The sequence below is a fragment of the Sabethes cyaneus genome, chromosome 1, assembly GCF_943734655.1.
Source record: "Sabethes cyaneus chromosome 1, idSabCyanKW18_F2, whole genome shotgun sequence".
Classification (NCBI taxonomy): Eukaryota; Metazoa; Arthropoda; class Insecta; order Diptera; family Culicidae; genus Sabethes; species Sabethes cyaneus.
Genome location: NC_071353.1, coordinates 129,260,882 through 129,279,035, shown reverse-complemented (window position 1 = coordinate 129,279,035; position 18,154 = coordinate 129,260,882). Strand labels below are relative to the sequence as shown.

Genomic DNA, 18,154 nt, shown 5'->3' with positions numbered 1-18,154 from the left:
AATTTTAAACTGTTGCTTATGCAACAAAGGGAAACGGTTTCCGTAATTTTAAATTTTTGTATTTACGCAAATTAAAATTTTCCTGTAACAGTTGATAATTCGTAATTATTTTTAGTAGCACATTAAATCTATTACATACGTTTGTAAGTTTCCTGGATTTTCTGTAATTTCAACCGGAGCGATAGCGAAACTGTTTGCACGGGTCTAAGCTAGGTTTAATGTTAAATAAGTATTCGTTTTATCAATAGCTTCAAGTAGAGTCGTACTAACCTTATTTAAGTTTTATACTCTAGATAATTTATACTAGCATTAAGCAAAACTCCGTACTATTATTAAGTAAATTTTAGCCTTATCAGCAGTATTTATCCGTACTATATAGCAATAACTTTTAATCCCACTATTATTTAATTATCTTTAAGAAAATGTCCGTAGAAAGCGATTTTAATTCTCCTCGTGACTTGCAAGAATCGGCAGTGACAGTTCTCCATCCAATGTTTACACACCACGGTCAACTGTATGCAAGGTGAGTCCAGTTCAGCGATCCATGTGTTCAACAGTAGGTGCGGCGTATGCGCAACATAGGTCATATAATTGGACTTCAATTTGGACTAATTTTGGCTTAAAGCTTTACTTCAAATTGAACTGGTAATTGGACTTAAAAGTGGGTTTAAATTAGACTTTTTTTCCATGTGTGGACTCATTACTGCGACTTAAGTTTAAAGTAGATTGGATAATAAATTAGACTTAAGTTTAAAGTATTTTAGACTAGAAGTTTTCCTTGGAATCAGACACGGAATCGGACTCAACATTTGAAGTTTTTTTTTCTTGAAATCGGAGTTGAAATATTATTGGAATCGAACTAGATTTGGAATTTGATTTGAAAAAAGTTGAAAATTAACTTGAAATTGGATAAATGTGCGCTGGATAAATGTGCGAATGAATGATAGAATCAGGCAAACGTCATAACAAAACCTTGATATAAGACCACAGAGTATAGACGGCTTAGTGGTGTAATTGGTTAAACAACACGCTCAACTAGAGATTGGGAGCTGTGAGTTCGACTCTAACCTTCGCTAAGTCTATATTTTTGGCCTAATATCAAGAATTTTCAGTTTGCCTGAATCTACATTTCTCGCATTAAGCATTTATTCTTCCCCAACAGAAAACTTGAAATTGGATTTGAAACTCGAAATTGAACCTTGTTTTTAACTACAATTGGGCTTAAATTGTGTTTACATTGGACTTGGAATTACATTTGAAATAAAAATTGAAATTAAAATTTAAATTGTACTTAAAAATGGGCCTAAAAATGGAATTAAATTAGACTTGATTTTGAACAAATCTAAACATGAAGTTCTACTTCCAACCGGACATGGACACGAAGCTTTACTTGAAATTAAAATTTACATTTTTCGTCGTATTCTCTTACACGTTTTAGCTCTTTTCTGTTTCGTTTATTCTCTTTTTCAGTTCCAGTTTGATCTCGATTCTCGATTTCCTTTTTTTCTGTTTCATGTCTCCTGTTTCATTGTATCATTTGTTTGTTTTGTTTGTTTCCTGTCCCATTTTTTTCCTATTCTCTAACCCTGCTTTTTCTTATGCTTTACACTCGTATTTTGTTAGTGTGTCCCTCATTTTCTGTTTTTTTCTTTTCTCTTTTTTCGTTTCCAGGTTTCGTCATTTTCAAACTATTTTCATAACTTTTCCTTCTCGTTTTTCGTCTTCGACTGTTACGTTTTTCTTTTTTTTTTTTGGTGCCCTATTTTTCCTTTTTTTCTGTCATGTTTATTCTCTTTTTGACTTTCTTTTTTTCCTTTACTCTTTTGTCCTTTTTTATCTCCCGTTTTTTCGACTTTCCGTTCCGTATTCTATTTCCTTTCCTTCCAACCAGGACCGACGGTACTGGAGGACCATAACTCGTTCGGCGCAGGATCGGTAACGGACCGTTGCCACTAAAGAAAGAAGAAAGAAGATTCCCTTTCTTCTTTTGTTTTTCTTCCCGCTTTCTCTCTCGTGTTTTCTTTCTTCTGCTCGCTTTTTTCTTTTCCTCTGTTCCTTTTCTCTTCTTTTCCCATTACTGGTCTTTTTAATGAGTCCTGATTTGCTCCTATTCTGTTTTTCGTGTTTTGTTTCTGGTGCTGTGCCGCTTCGACTTTTGTCTTTTTTCGGTCCAAATTTTAGTCATTTTTCGCTTTTTTGTCTTGTTGTCCGATTCCATCTGTTCCGTTCTTGCTGTTATTATGTCCAATTTTTCCTCCTTCTTTGTCACGTTCTATTTTTCTTTTGCGTTTCATCTTTTTACCTTTGTTATACTATATAACAAAGGTTTTTGTCTTTTGTCTTAATTTTTTTCTTCGTATCTTTGTTTTTCTTCGTCTTTTTTGTTCTCGTTTCTCTATTTTCTTGCTTCCGTTTTTTCTCCGTTCCTTTTTCACTTTTTCTATTCCGTTATTCCCTTTGCTGTCCAGTTTGCTTGTTTTCTTTCCGACTTTTCTTCATTTATCTTCTCTTTTCTTCTCACCTCTGCCATTCATCCTTTTCTGTACAGTCACCTTGTTTTACCTTTTTTTTCTTTCGTATTCTTCTTTTCTACTTTTTTTCTTTTTATGTCTCGTTTATTCTTCCATTCTAATACGTTTTGTCTCAATTTTTCTTGTTTTCATGCCAATTTATTCTCTATTTTATTGGCTGGCAGTATATTAGAATTAGAACAGATTTTGTAATCTCCTCAGCGTTCCATTTAATCGTCTGACAGACAATTGAAACGAGAATGTCAAATTCTACACTCGACAAAACAGATTCATGCTAGCTCACATTCCTTTTCACTCTCGCCTTGTTATCAACTTTAGCTTCGTTCTCTTTTCAGTTTTTTCCTTCTGTCTCATTATTCCCTTTTTGTTTTTGTTTTCTCGGGAGCAGCAGGCGTCATGACCGCGATGGTCATATACAAGTAAAAACAAAAACCAAAACACCCGGTGGTGCAAAATTACACCAAACTTGCCATATCGCAGTCCACCAACAAATTGCATGTTTCTATCGCAACGACCGAGTAGATAATAGTCTGTCTTCTCAGCGGTAGAAACAAAGAGCAATCATATGAAAAATAATTGTTGTAGTCGAGGCGAGTGTGTGGAGAGATAGAATAAAATTAAATTGGATATTAGACTATCTAATGTAATGGTGCGGCAGTACCTTAGTAAGTAAAACATTCGGATACCAACCGAAAGAACGAGGTTGCAAGACCCACCTGCCATCGAGCGACCCAATATAGTTTTGGCGTATAGAGTAAGGAGGGTAAAAGTGCGATTCAATGATTTAGCAGTGGACATTCCGAGTAAATTGACTACTTTGGCATGGATGGGTGACTACTTTGACAGCTTAAATCTATCGTAAACATTTGTTGTTTACAAAGCTTGGTTGTTGAGTTATGAGTGAATATTATTTCAGAGTGGTTTTGATGTAATATTTCTTTATACGACAAATACGATATCTGCAGAAGGATATTACTTGTTGAAAAATTGTTGCAGCGTTTTACATCACTTCCATATCTCCTTTGAAAATGCGGTGAGAAGAGTTTGCAAAATATCTTTCGCTTTTCCATAATTTGATCAAACCCCATCAAGTGCTTAGCGGGGCAAAAGTGCGATTCACGGACGGGGCAAAAGAGCGATTCATGGACGAATCCAAAATGCATAGGTAATTATATACAGGTTTAGGCACTGTATTACAGATACTAGAAATGGAAGATCTACAGAAAACTGTGTGCTCTACAGATGCTGGCCGAAGAAAACAGTGTCTATCCGCTGGTGAAACTAAAAAAACGTTTGATAAAGTTTCGATCTGACGGAGGCTGCAGTACAGCAGCGGAAAATAGAAAAAATGCAAATTGAAAACATTCCTCTCCGGAACATATCGCAGATTGAAGATATTATGGGTTTGTTAGCTACTGCTGTGTAAATTTCATGGATTCAAGCTTCGCACTTTTGCCCCTTGATATTCGAACTTTTGCCACGCTAGTGGGGTAAAGGTGCGATTCGGTAGTTGATCAGAAAAATGAAAAATTTATTTTACAGAACACCCTTACTCCAGACGATTTATAGCTGAATGTGAAGATATTGAGTTATTGCATCAATATAAAATATATTTTATTACTGTGCTTCTTTATATCTCGTGAAAATTGATGACAACTTCAAACGTCGCACTTATCCCCCGCCCTACTCTGTACCAAAATTTTCTAGTTGGATAAAATACCATTCTTCGCACCAGACACTTCCTCACTCCCTACAAAAAGCAGGAGATGGACTACTTCTTGATCCATCGGTAATCCATCTGCGAACATGCTAAGGAAATTCTCTAACATTTTCTTAAAAAACTGTTTGCTCTCGTTTAAGTCATGCAATATTATTTTTTGAATTAGGTAAATAATCAGGAAAACTGAGTTTTTCAGCTCTAGTTATATTGTGATGTGAAACGACACGTGAAATGAAACGTTAAGCAGATTTCAATATGAATGGACCAGAATATTTTATCATAATCTAAACGAAACGCCCGGGGGTTGGGTAAGTAGATTGAAAGTGAAAAATTTATTGCAATCTAGCTCTAAACACGTTTCATGAATTGAAAGGGCTATTGAAATTCATATTCATCTCTGTTTAAAGATTGATATGGAAATAGAGTGAGAGCAATAAAATTTAAACTCGTTGTTGCTCCCAAGTCGTTTGTGATAGGTATCCCGCCAGGTACGTGGGTCTACCTACATTGAGTGATGTCGTTGATCTGCGGGTTTTTTTCCAACTTCCAAAACAAAAAAAGTTGCTACGTGACGCCATAAAACGGCGCTTATTTTTATGGCAATCAAACCGTCGGGACCGGACCAGGCCGGGCCGAACCAACCCACGGTAGGTTAGCCATGTTAACTGTAGTCGATTTATGATGTACATAGTTGAATAGCAGAGGAGCTTGTTTTTGCCAGTCGACCAACCGGTTTACGGTTTTACGGAGAAATTTTCCGATCCGCTCCGGAGCCTCGGTGGATAAAGGGGTTTCTTCTTCTCGGTTCACCGATTAGGATCTCAATTTCATAAATTGATGGTTGGTACCCATCCGAAGTTTGGTGACGAAGGCCAACGTGCCGGCACGGCATTGAATGCCGGCTAAATCGAATGCTATACAAGCGGATAACTGCAGAGCCTCTTTGTCAGCCAATTTGATCCTTTCCAAGACGAGACTAGACTAGACGATGAAAGGTGCTGATATCGTTACTTTCTTTGTCAGCAAACTAATGCTTTTATCATACAATAAATATTAGAAAATCTTACTGCATACTGGATCGGATTAGTTGGTTTTAATTTTGGAGGATGCTTTGAAAGAGCATTACCATATCGGTTTAAATTTGTAGCGGTGAAGTTCAGTTTTAAACAACATTTCGAAAATTCCACGCAATCCTAGTAAGAAGTGAATAGAATAAAATAATTCTATTTGCTAAAGGCATTGCTTCTAATTTAATCTACTCTAACGCAGCTAATTCTTGAAAGCATTCTGGAAAATGACGATTACTTGAATCTATCATCTTTCATGTCAACGGCCAGCCAAACTGCGAAGCAGGTACCGCAGAAAGAATTCCAAGGAATCAAGTGGAACTGATGATACCTAATTCCATTATACTATTTCTGTTGGGGAAGAATAAATGCTTAATGCGAAAAATGTAGATTCAGGCAAACTGAAAATTCTTGCTATTAGGCCAAAAATATAGACTTAGCGAAGGTGAGCGTCGAACTGACAGCTCCCAAGTTGAGCGTGTGGTGTGGTGTAGTTGGTTAAACAACACACTCAACTAGAGATTGGGAGCTGTGAGTTCGACCCTCACCTTCGTTAAGTCTATATTTTTGGCCTAATATCAAGAATTTTCAGTTTGCCTGAATCTACATTTTTCGCATTAAGCATTTATTCTTCCCCAATAGAAAAGTTAAGCCGACTGCTATACGTCGTTAAAAAAAAGAAAGAAAAAATTATTTTATTTGAAATCAAGGGAAAGGAAGAAAGCGTGGACCTCCTGTACCAAACACATTCCCATATTAAATATTTACAATCGTTAGAAGTATCTTTGGTAATAAAGGTTAAGTGATACTTCGGACTCTCGGGTATGAACTAATGATATTGAGAGCAGAAGTCAGGCTTCAATAAGCCCAGTAGAACGCGCCTTATTTCGCTCAAGTCAGGTCGTTCAATGGTTTGCCTAAAACAGATATAACTGTAGCCGAAACCCATCGTACCTCCTTCCTCGACTGCTCACTTACAAATTGGAGTATTTCCAGGTACTACAAAAGTTCGAATCAATGGACAAAGTAGTCAAAAAAAAAAATTTTCTGGTGTGGCCGCTTGAAAGCCTTGGAAGTAGGAGCTTTGGATGTTCAGAGAGCTATGTTGGACGCTTTCACCTTCCCCATTTCATACTCTGGGAATGGACTTTGGGTTTTATGCGCTGTGTCCGTCTACTTAAATTACAGCAACACTTATCCCAACCACCTCCTCGTGAAACCAGCCGGGATACGAGCGATCTGGAGTAAAGTGTGAATCAAACTGGAGTGAAGGTCGTATGACTGGAATTGTTTGGAGCGTCCTAGTAGAATACGAAACCTGAAATGAAATAAAAAGAAAACTTTTCCAAATTAAACTACACTATTTATATGTTCGCGACAGATACGTATTTCGCCTACGACTTGCAGGCTTCATCCGTGTCAGTTTTCGAAATCGACGAACTATTGTTTAAACTTTAAAAGCTACAATAACATTTCATATTATGAATAATTGAAAACCTAATAACACCTTGTTTGTTTCCCCTTACAGATCCTGTAATCACTGGATTCGAAGCTCACCTACCGGTTCACCGCTGCTCTTCGGCTTCGTGATACCCTCGTAGGATCGCCACCGCGCAACACGTCCACTATTGCATCCAGCGACGAAGCCAGTAGCAACCATTCCAGGTTTCGTTCCGATCTCGTTTGTCGTATCCGACAAAATCAACCGTAGTGGTGGCAACGCTGCCAGCTACTCGTCAGTATTGCCAGCGCTGAAGACAATCCGAAGCACTACGCACTACACTATTCGGGCGGCTGTACGCCGGAAGAAGCGTCGAAGACGGAAGAAAAAGCTACCCATCGCAACGACGATGGGCCACTACCAGGTGGCGCTCAGTACTACTACTACCACAACTACCGCACTTACTACTAATCAATGATGAACCGATAACTATGAACTGTAGAGTAGCAGCTAGCAGCACTGCAGAGTGTGTGCACAAAACCCAAGACACAAAAAAGCCGTATGTTTGTGCCAGTTGTATTTTCGTTTCCTGGGTGTGTGTTAAGTCTTTCGTTCTCTAGATAAATAATTATTGATAGCCATCAAGTTTTTTGCTGTTTGAATATTGACAACACGTCAATCGCGTTACACTTTTTCACAAGCCGATTCCCCCAAAGGGCCAAGAGGAGCACACAATTAATGCGGAAAATCGGAATTTCGGAACAAAACGGGTATTTCAATCGTTGTTATTGATCGTTTCGTAGCAACAAATAGAGGAGCAAACGACATATTATTCGAGCATCAAGCCAAAATTTCGTGTATGTGTGTGTATGTGTGCGCGGGATTAGAGAGATATTCTAGCAAAAGAGAGAGAGAAAAAGAGGCGGCACGGTGTACGCAAGAATGAGTATTGGAAATCGCACACTGGAGTAAGCCGACGACTGCTCCGAGGAGTAGGAGAAGAAAGAAGTGTTTTTGTTTAGTGAACCGATCGGAAGGATTCGGGAAGCTGAACTTATTAAAAGTGCACGTGTAAATATTGGAATTATCTAATACATTTGTGTCTATTACGTAAACTAAACTTCTTTGGGAGCATTGGATTATTCATCAACTAATAGAGAATAGCTTTATTTGTAAATATAAAACTAATCACAAAGAATTTGATCGGAAAAAATAGGGACCAGCCAATTGCTTCATTTTTAAACCCATTTGAATGTACTGCCGAACGCAGCGCACCCTGTAGGCCCAGTAGTCGGGGAAAATAAATCACAATCTAGTAGGCAGAGAGTACAAGACTAACGATAACACCACAGCAATGGATTACCCCTTGATGCCAGGGAACATCTCGCAGGAGGACTTTCTGGCCATTGTCGGCGGGAACGGATCACTGGCCGGGATCGGGCAACCGTTCAACGATACATTGAACGGAGTGCTGGCCACCGGCGGCGACAATCGGACTTTATTCCAAGGCTACCCGAGCGGATACACACTGCCGCACATCATCATCGCTTCAATTATCGTGACAATACTAATGATAGTGATCGTAGTTGGCAACATGCTGGTGATCATAGCGATCGCCACCGAGAAGGCGCTCAAGAACATCCAGAACTGGTTCATAGCATCGCTGGCCGTGGCCGACTTCTTTCTCGGCTTGGTCATCATGCCGTTCTCGCTGGCCAACGAACTGATGGGCTACTGGATCTTCGGCAACTGGTGGTGCGACATCCATTCGGCAATGGATGTCCTGCTGTGTACGTCGTCGATAATGAATCTGTGTTTGATCTCGCTCGACCGTTACTGGAGCATAACGAAAGCGATCGAATATCTTAAGTCAAGGACACCAGCCCGGGCTGCGTTCATGATTGCTGCAGTGTGGATCATGTCGGCGTTGGTGTGCATTCCGCCGCTGCTCGGCTGGAAGGCACCTCGGCCGGAGGAACATGTGGCGCTTCCGCAGTGTCAGGTGAGTTGAACCATTACACGATTGCTCTTGAATGACGTATTCGGATCGGAACGCATCATGGTGCTCTCCATTTTGAAACCTAAATCAATAACATTCTCGGTTAGCTCGTAAATTCAATCCGAATGACGAATGAAAGGTATCATAAAAGTCAGAATGATTTTGTTTTGATCCATATGCGGTGAGCGCGGTGCACCGCATTCGACCGCTACTGACAGACTGACAGAGTGCTCGTGTGGAAATTGTTATTTAAAGAAATCCAAAAGCTAAACAACTAATGCTAAATGTAGACTGGAGCATGCAGTCCGCTACAAACGGTTGAACCAAGTCGATAAATATAAATATTACGAGTTCGCTCGTTGTGTTTTGATCACCTGTTCCCACTGGGAGCACGAGCACGGGCCACGAGTGGAAGCAGGAGATTAACAGCTTAGACAGTTAAGCTTAGTGCACCCGTCGGCCACATACTTATGTTTTACATCAACATATTCCCACCGCACAAATGAAAATAAATTGCATCTGGCATATGGATGAAGAGGTTATTTGAGAAAACGAGCCATGCCATGTATTTGGATAACATCATTTGTTATATTTACACTTGCAGAAAATTAGTATAATTAGTCAACGTTTTGGCTCGGTCTACACTGCTTGAGTGGAAATCATAATTCAAAACTAGGGCACTATCGCATGCACACAAGTGGCTCTGCTTAGAACCGGCATGTAGTGTGATTAATATAAACACTGTTAATGTGTTTATTCCGCGGTCTAGTGAAAGCTGTCTGGTAGCGGTTACAGAACGAATGAAATTGAGGTTAAATTATAGTCCTAGAAAAGAAGAAGATTTGTGGATAATATATTAAAAATTTACATGGCAATTAAAGAATTTTCATCTCACTAGACATTATTTATGGTTATTAGTTTGGTATTTGAATATTTCCACTGATTAAAACATATAATGAGACAGCAGTTTATTGTTTTTTTTTCTTTTAACGACGTAAAGTCAGTGATTTTATAATCGATAAAATGCTGGTTATAAAATCACTGACTTTCGAATCACTCTTTGACTTTTTAGAACCTTCAGTTTCATTTAGAAAGTGCTGCAACTTCGGAAAAATTAAATTTGTTCGTTTGTTACTCCCTGTTTTTTTTTCATTAGATTACTGTGGAAACTAGCTGTACTGTTTCTGCTACACCTTGCATATAGCCATTGAAGGTCATGTCTGAAGCAAACATAACTATCAAATCACATTAACATTCATTTCAATTGTTTAACCTGAACGTAACGGAGAAAATCATTCAAATACATACGAGTCTTTTGGCTTACATAAGGGCTCAAAATAGATAACATAGATAGAATCCCAAAATTTCGCGCAATAACGACTTCGTGGAAGTAATATGGGACTTTTTCTTTACACAGTCTATTTTGCGTAGCCAAATGCAACTTTATATCTTTTATGCGTTGCAAATTTTGTATTATAACTTTCGTGTTACACTTTGAAGGAGGTGTTGATTGGCTTCAGCGAAGGATCTGTTATCGAAGGCGGACCGGCGGATGATGACAGTCAGTAGAGTTGGCGACGTGTTGAGTAGCCTGTTGGTGAACATTCGGAGACCAAAACACGGTACTTTTCAATCAATTCTAAGATATGCGATTCATGGTTAATAGTTGAATCACAGAGCTTCCTTACAAGGATCCTTGTGAACCTTTGCGTGAACCACATGAGATTGTTACACACGCACACGTTTGCTGCTAACTGATGCAGAATTCCCTAGTCGGTAGTAACATGCAAGCCTTCCCGAACATGCAGTTCTGCATTTTGTTTGAAAAACGTGGTTGGCAGGTTTTGGATCTATTTTCAACATCAGTTCGACGATGCTCGCTGTCATTTTTGCGATAGCGTACTCGCCATACTTGTGAGAGAAGCTGTTGTTATGATTTTGGATCAGACAGAGGATTCTGCAACTCGACGTATCCATGCTGTTCAGTAAAAATTCCAAAAACAGCAGGAGCTTCGGGAGGTTCTTCAAGGAATAGGTTCGTAGTAGCGCTGTACTACTGAAAGTTTGCTCTAACTCTCTTATTCATACGGCCTAATGTAACAATGTGATCATTTCCAGTGGCGTGGTGAGTGAATTGCTGGACAACGCCAGCTACTGAGACTGTCGGCCCCGCCGTAGCTGTTGAGGCTGTTTGCCGCAATCACTTATCTATCGTTCGAAGAGCATCTTTCATTTGGTCTACCACCAATGCACAATGGTTTGAATGCTCGGAATCGTGAATTTTTTTAATAAATCTTTTCATAGTGTTTTTTTCAATATGAGGTCTTGGGAAGAATCAATAGACGCAACGATCAAAGAATCAATAGACGCTACGATTTAGTATTAGTTCGGAACTCAAACACAGGTGGCGCTGCAAAATTTAACTTTCTAATTTGATGATATAGAGCTATAGTATGTTCAAGAAAGTTGTAGATAATCTTATTGCAGCTTTTTGCTGAAAACGGTATTCCTCTAAGTATCACAGTTTTTGAGATATTAAACGTCTTTCATGATGGACCCCCAGAAATCAGTTTTTTCACTATAGCTTCAAAACTATGTGATTTAGGGAAAAATAATGTTCTGTAAACATTTGCATCTCTTTAAAGCACATACTTTTGCAGAAAAAACTAAACACGTATCTTCTATACAGAGCGAGTTAATGAACGATTTAGGTAAAAAAATGCCAAAGAGTCAACAAAATTTCTGTTTCCCGATTTATCGACCATGGCACATTTTTTCCGCAAGTTTTCATTTAGCTCTTGGCTACCGACACGTGAGGCTGCAGTTAGAGTTTAATGAAAACTTGCAGTCTAGGTGTCATGTGTGATCTGTAAAGTTTTGCAATCCGTCTCCATCTGCTCTCTACGCAACTCCCTGATCATGGTTTCCAAACTTAAATGGTGGTCCCTAACAGCTACGCGCTAGCTAAATAATACAATACTAAATGAATACAAGTAAATTAAAAAATCCGAAAAGCAAGAAATACGTAAGTTTTGAACCAAATCGGAGCACTTTCAAATAATAATATTACTTTTTTTTCATTGAACTGCTGATTTATTCCTGATTTATTTCAATTCCAAACACAGACATCAATTGCATGTGGGCTACTATATGACGACATGTTAAGGCGGAACCTAAAGTGGCTAACGTTATTGTGTTGGTGCGACAAACACTGTACTGAAAGCGTGCTCTGCCAATACAGATGCATTTTTAAGGCGCAAAACAATACATGCTTCGAATGGTAGCCATTTACCTAGCCATCTTTGAGCCACTTTCGGTTTCCCCTTAAGCAAAAAATATCGTATGCTTAGCAAAAAATTATGTTAGTATTAAAACTATTTTTGTTTTTGTTTTTACTTGTATATGACTCCATTCGCGGTCATGACGTAAGCTCTTTGTTGGGAGTGAGGAAGTGTCTGTTGCAAATAATTATAAACTGGGTGAACTAGAATAAGAAAAAGAGGGTCGTTCAATGGCAAGTGGGACACGCACCCAAGCAAAAAGTAGAAACTGGACAGAAAATGTTAAAAACGGGCCTGAAAATGTAGAAAAACGAACGAAAACAGTACAGAAGAAAATCAGAACTCACGCAAAGGGCGAGAAAATAAGAGAAAAGGAATAAAGAAAAAGTAAATAGTGGGCAGAGAAAAGAAAAAAAACGTAAGAAAAAAAGGGACAACAAAAAAGAAAGGAAATACGGAACAGAATCAAGAGAAACAATCTTATCGAATGTTTCAATGTTAAGTGACTTTGGCATGGGTTTATTCTCAGGCCCCTCATATACCCTTCCTTCATGCTGAATTCTACATCTTGACAGTGCAAAAGTCCCTTCTATAGTTATAATACGATTCTTCAATCTGTGTCCGATGTGCCCGGGTAAAATCTGTTGTAGAGAAACCGACAACTTTATATACACAAATGACACAAATTACTTGACAAAGAAAATATTTGCATACGTTCTGTCCTGAGGATGAAGGGATACCCTTCGAAACGTCGACATTAAACGAAATATAAATATTTTCGCACGAAACCCGTGACCAAAAGCCAGTACCACATCTATAGTTATAATATGGTATAATACTGGCAGCGAGGAACGAGTGGGTAAAGTAGGGCAAGTTTCGAAAGAAGGGTAAACCCCAGTACACATAAGCATGCATAAAATTTAATAAGCATATCGCAAACTCAATAGCGTTTATAGCAAAAAAAAACTACAAGGTATACAGCCCTAAGGACTGCACGAATGGGTGACGTAGGACTATATCATATCATTAGATCAAAGTCTAATGTAAACTGCATTTCTGGCATATGTATGTTTATAAGAATAAGTGAGTGTCATTCTTTAAAGGAATGTTTATTTATATTTATTAACTTTTGATGTAGGACTACGTTACGAAAAATGGTTGGTTTTGAGCGCTAATCGGTTTCACAATCGATTTTAAATATGTTTGCACCAATCGCTCAGCAAATATTCTACGCATCAACCCCAATACAGAAACCTATTGATTTCAAAGTACGCACTATTGAAAAACTGAAAATAATGAAGCATTGTCCAACTGACAGCCTTCGCTTCGTGATTGGCTGCAACGTATTTTTAGAAAAAAAAGTGACAAAATCTCTCCGTCCCGACAGGTCAGGATTGAAGCTAGACCAAAGAGGAGCTCCGTAGCCGCAAGGTTACCGAGTCTGCTTTGACAAGCGAGTGGTCATGGGTTCGAATCTTAGTAGAATCAGGCCATTCGATGTCAAGTGACTTTAGCATGAGTTTATTCTCAGGTCCCTCATTTACCCTATATTTACCCACTGAAGCCTCTTGACAGTGCAAAAGTCCCTCCTATAGTTAAGTGTACTGGTCAGAGGAACGAAGAAGTCCTCGCCAGGGACGGCTATAATATGGGATATTGCTGGCGGTGACCGGACGAGAGCCATAAATACGATAGCCATACGGACGGTTGCCATACGTACGAATGCCATATAGACGAATGCCATAATGTATGTTTGCCATAATGGACGGGAGCCATACAGACGAATGCCATGATGTATGTTTGCCATACTGGACGGAAGCCATAATGTACGTTTGTCATAATCCATATATTCAACGTTTGCTAGATGATTCAGGGCGAGCCGGCCGCAGGCAACGGCGAGTGTTCGCCGATGACCCGCCGTCGGAAGCGCCGGCCACTGCGGGGGGGGGCAGCCCCCTTGCAGAAATTACATCTGTCTAGGTCTATTCGTTCGGGGGGCTGCCCTCCCGCAGAAATTACATCTGTCTAGGTCTATTCGTTTTCCTAGGTTTACCGTCCTCTAGTTAGTTTTCTCTAGTCCTCGCATCGAGATACCCTTTATAAAATGAAAACGGCTTTTTTAAACTGAATCAATTAGGCCTCTTGCGACTTAATCGCGCTGGTTCTTTAAGCTTTGAACTGTTCGAAGTGTAGTTCTGGGCCTCCATACCAAAAATATGAATTATGGCAAACGCACATTATGGCTCCCGTCTATTATGGCAAACATACATTATGGCATTAGTCTGTATGGCAATCGTACGTATGGCAACCGTCCGTATGGCAAACGTATATATGGCTGATGGGGTGTCGTCCATAAAATTTAATAAGCATATCGCTCACTTAATAGCGATTATAGCAGAAAGAAATGCAGTGCAGCAAACACCCGGGCGATATCACATTAGATCAACTATACTGGTCGCAGTGATGAGTCCACATATGGAAAAAACCTAGACCAATTTGATATCTGTGCTTGGGAAGTGCGCCAGAGCGCCAAACCACCACTCTTCTTCAACCGATGTTATCGTGTTATCGTCTAAACATTTTTTTTTCATTGGGTACATTCTCCACTGCGACCAGTTATTTGATCTATTGTGGCGGGCCCCTATTTACTGTAATCACGTCACGGTGTCCTATCACCATTATTAGTATGAGTGATTTCCACTTGTTGACTAATGGCATTATCCCAATAAGGTATTGAATAACGAATAAAGTTTATTGCCTTATTGGGCAAACTTGTCCACACAACAGAAGGTGGTATTAAACCTTCATCAAAGAATTTATTCCTTTTATGATAAAGTGCAAAGAAGTTAAAAAGTAGATGTTCCGCATTCTCGCTATCTAAGTTACAAAAGCGACAAGAGTCATCTTCCAGTTTGCCTAGCTGTTTCAAGTGATACTTACTTGAAACTATACTTGAGCAGTGGCCCGTTACTAGGCCACAAAAAGTACGTAAGTCTTTTTTGGATAGACTAAGAAGTCTCTGAGTTACTGCTTTGTCAGGTGATATGAATCGCTTTGATTGGCGAGCTGTTAAATTGTTATTCCACATATTATCTATCATTGATTTTTCCCAGTTACTTAATTCCATTCTGAGGGTACATGTTGAGGTCCCGTCTAAACATTAAACCTAGTCCAATTTGATGTCCTGAGAGTGAAACTTCATAGAAAAGTGAGCGGCCATCCTTTCCTGTTGCCAGATTGCATCCATTTACTGCAAGAATTTGTTCGGAACTGTTGTCTTGCACGGAAACAGGACTGAAGGGATATTTGTGCATGTGACGTGACGCAGCAATCCTCAAATCGAGGAAAATTAGCGACTCTTTTATCCGAGAATAGTTTTGAAAGTTTTATTTGCTACTTTGCGTCGGTTACTTGCCTGCAATTCTTTAAAGTAGTATTCTTTGAAGTAAAATTTTTTAAGCTATTAACATAAATTAAAAACAATCAAGTTTTCTCAACCAGCAGTTAACCTCAACAGCATGATGTACATGAAGAATCGTACTATTACATGCGTGGAGACATGCCACTATCACTACAAAGAGATTTACGTAGTCCTGCGTCACCTATGCGGTCATGTCTTGTACACAACCTCTCAAAGGGACTGGTTGGTTCGCCCCAAAACGAGGGTTTAAAAGAGAAGAGCGAAATATTCAGATTTAATTGTTCATTGAATGTAACGGTGGCTTTGAAAATACGTGGACGGGGGCTCATGAGTACAACGCCTGCAACCATTGAGACTTAGAGATTTCTTTTAAAAATCACTTGTGTGCATCATAAAGGTTAAATAGTAATGAATGACCAGCCCACAGATTATTGTATTAAACTTGATTATGCGTAGCTTGAAATTGTTACTGGCGGAACCAGAGGGGTTCCACCTATTATACCCCTGGTCCCTGGTCGAACCACTGGGGACCGTCTGGGGTGGGTGCTCACGACCTCTTTTCACACCCGAGCACGAGCGTGAAACTCTTCTGGCTCAAGGTCGGCTCTGGCTTACTACGCTAATCAGGACTGTGATATGTGTGCAAATCTGAAAAAACCTGCTGATTATAATTCTTGCCTTTTAATTCCCCTAACGTGTACAAAGCTCTGTGTGTGTATGTAAGAGTTAGTGTGGGTGGTCGACGTTGTAACCTTACCGGCAGGATAATGAGGAATTTGGTTCTCGTCGCACGATGCAGCGGCACTTTAGCTTTCCGGGGGAGATGCTATCGGTTCGGTGAACTGCGGCAGGCTGTTGCTGGACTCAGCGACCCTCAATCCACCCAGGTGGATTATGTCTGCCGTATGATGGCCAATGAAGATTTCCGGCACGCGGTATGATGGCCAGTAGAGATTTCCGGTACGCCGGTGCGATTTAAGCGTACACTGCAGCGTCGACTCGGAGAACGGGATCGGCTAGCCAACGGGTTCTAAACGACGGCGGCCGGCGAATCGTGGACGGCGGAATGTGCCACGTGGTGGACGACCAACGGATGTTCTTAACTCCTCACAGCTTTCCCAACGGTAGTTGCCGTGGTTAATTCAGCTTCCCTCTAGACGAGACTATGGTCATTCGTAACCCTGACGAGTCTCACGTGGTCCCAAAGCCGGGAATCGTTGGTCTCAGCCTCTCTAAACGGGTCCTATTTGAGAAATGGGATACTCATTTTGTAACCAGAATTTCCCGATATAAGCTTTCCAGCTTCACGTTTCCGCTCTGCATTTACCTGATTCGACTTTCTTCTTATTTTAAACTTTTAATTTTTGTTCTATCTGTACTACAACTATTTTAAACTATGTACTTCTAATTTCACGTCCACTTGTTCGTTTCGATGTTATTCGCTCGATGGTTGGTTAGAAATGATCTCCACCGAAGAGTCTGTCCTTGCTGTGTTCCTCTATTGCTATCTCTTTTACTGCTTCCTTTTACTTCCTTTTCTCGACCACCCACTGAACTGAATCTGAACCGGTTATTTTATTGCTTTTCGTGTTTAGTGTAATGTGTGCTTAATATTTAACCCTATTTGTTTGGTGTATATTTGAAATGGCCGTATTTAGTACTCCGGAGACTATTTAACGAAGTCGATGACAAATCATACCAATTATTATATACAACATATATACAAATGTTACGAACGGTAACACTACCCTCAACTCCCTCTAGAAAATAAATTATTATCTATGATAATAATTTATTTTCAATCAAACTTTACTCAATAGATTGAACCCAGGGTTGAGTAAGCACCTTTGCGTGCTCTCTCGACTTTCATGAAGAACGTATTTTTGTAACGTGAAATTAACCAACAAGTGATCTGTTTTTAATTAAACAAACTTATGTTGAACGTTTTACCCTACCGCTCTCTATAGTGCTTCATAACTGCACGGATAGAATAGGACAAAATTATTCATCTCTCATTCTAGCTTTTCGATAAAGTATCTCTCAAGAACACAATAGATATTTGTTTCACAAATTTCTACGTGAGGGACGCTTTAGCTGTTTGTCTGGGAGTATCAGGAAAATTAACAATTTACGAAATAATGGAAGGAACATATCTTATATTGTCGCTGGCTACAAGAGTGCGGAGCAGTGGATCTAGAATCTGCTCAAAGTCGTCGAGTTATTCATTTCGCGGTTTTATTTAACTCTCAATAGTTGAAACCTCGAACGATGGGCGACTCTTATAGAAAGCAAGAGTTATAAGGAGTTGGAAAACAATCTATTTTAACAAACAGACACAAAACATCTCGATGCTCTTGAGCTTCATCAATCTCTCTCTAACTATGTAATTTTGTATACTTTTAGTGATCGACCACAGTTTAAACGAAAATTTAACAAACAACAATTAAATACAAAATGGACGTTCATCTACAAACATCAACGAAATATTGTATGGCTTTAATCGTTTGCGAACTAGTCGGATGGAATCATGGTTTACCAATCCCAGGTTTCATATCAGCCGCGGAGAAAACTCCGATGCTTTTTCCTTTTTCGTCCGCGAGTTCATAGGAACTCGTACCTCTTCGAGACACCACTGTACATGGAACATACGCCTGCCCAATTTTGGCATTATAGGCGTCCCCAGCGGATGACTGT

The 18,154-nt window shown here is 39.6% G+C and overlaps 1 protein-coding gene across 1 annotated transcript in view; it reads left to right on the top strand.

The window, feature by feature from the left end:
* Window positions 1-18,154, top strand: part of LOC128733132 (alpha-2A adrenergic receptor) — a 485,720-nt gene that overhangs the window by 43,598 nt on the left and 423,968 nt on the right. The window contains exon 2 of the mRNA XM_053826756.1: window positions 6,847-8,761. Coding sequence (XP_053682731.1) covers window positions 8,114-8,761 — 648 coding nt within the window. The 5' untranslated portion in view covers window positions 6,847-8,113. The remainder of the gene's footprint in view (window positions 1-6,846; window positions 8,762-18,154) is intronic.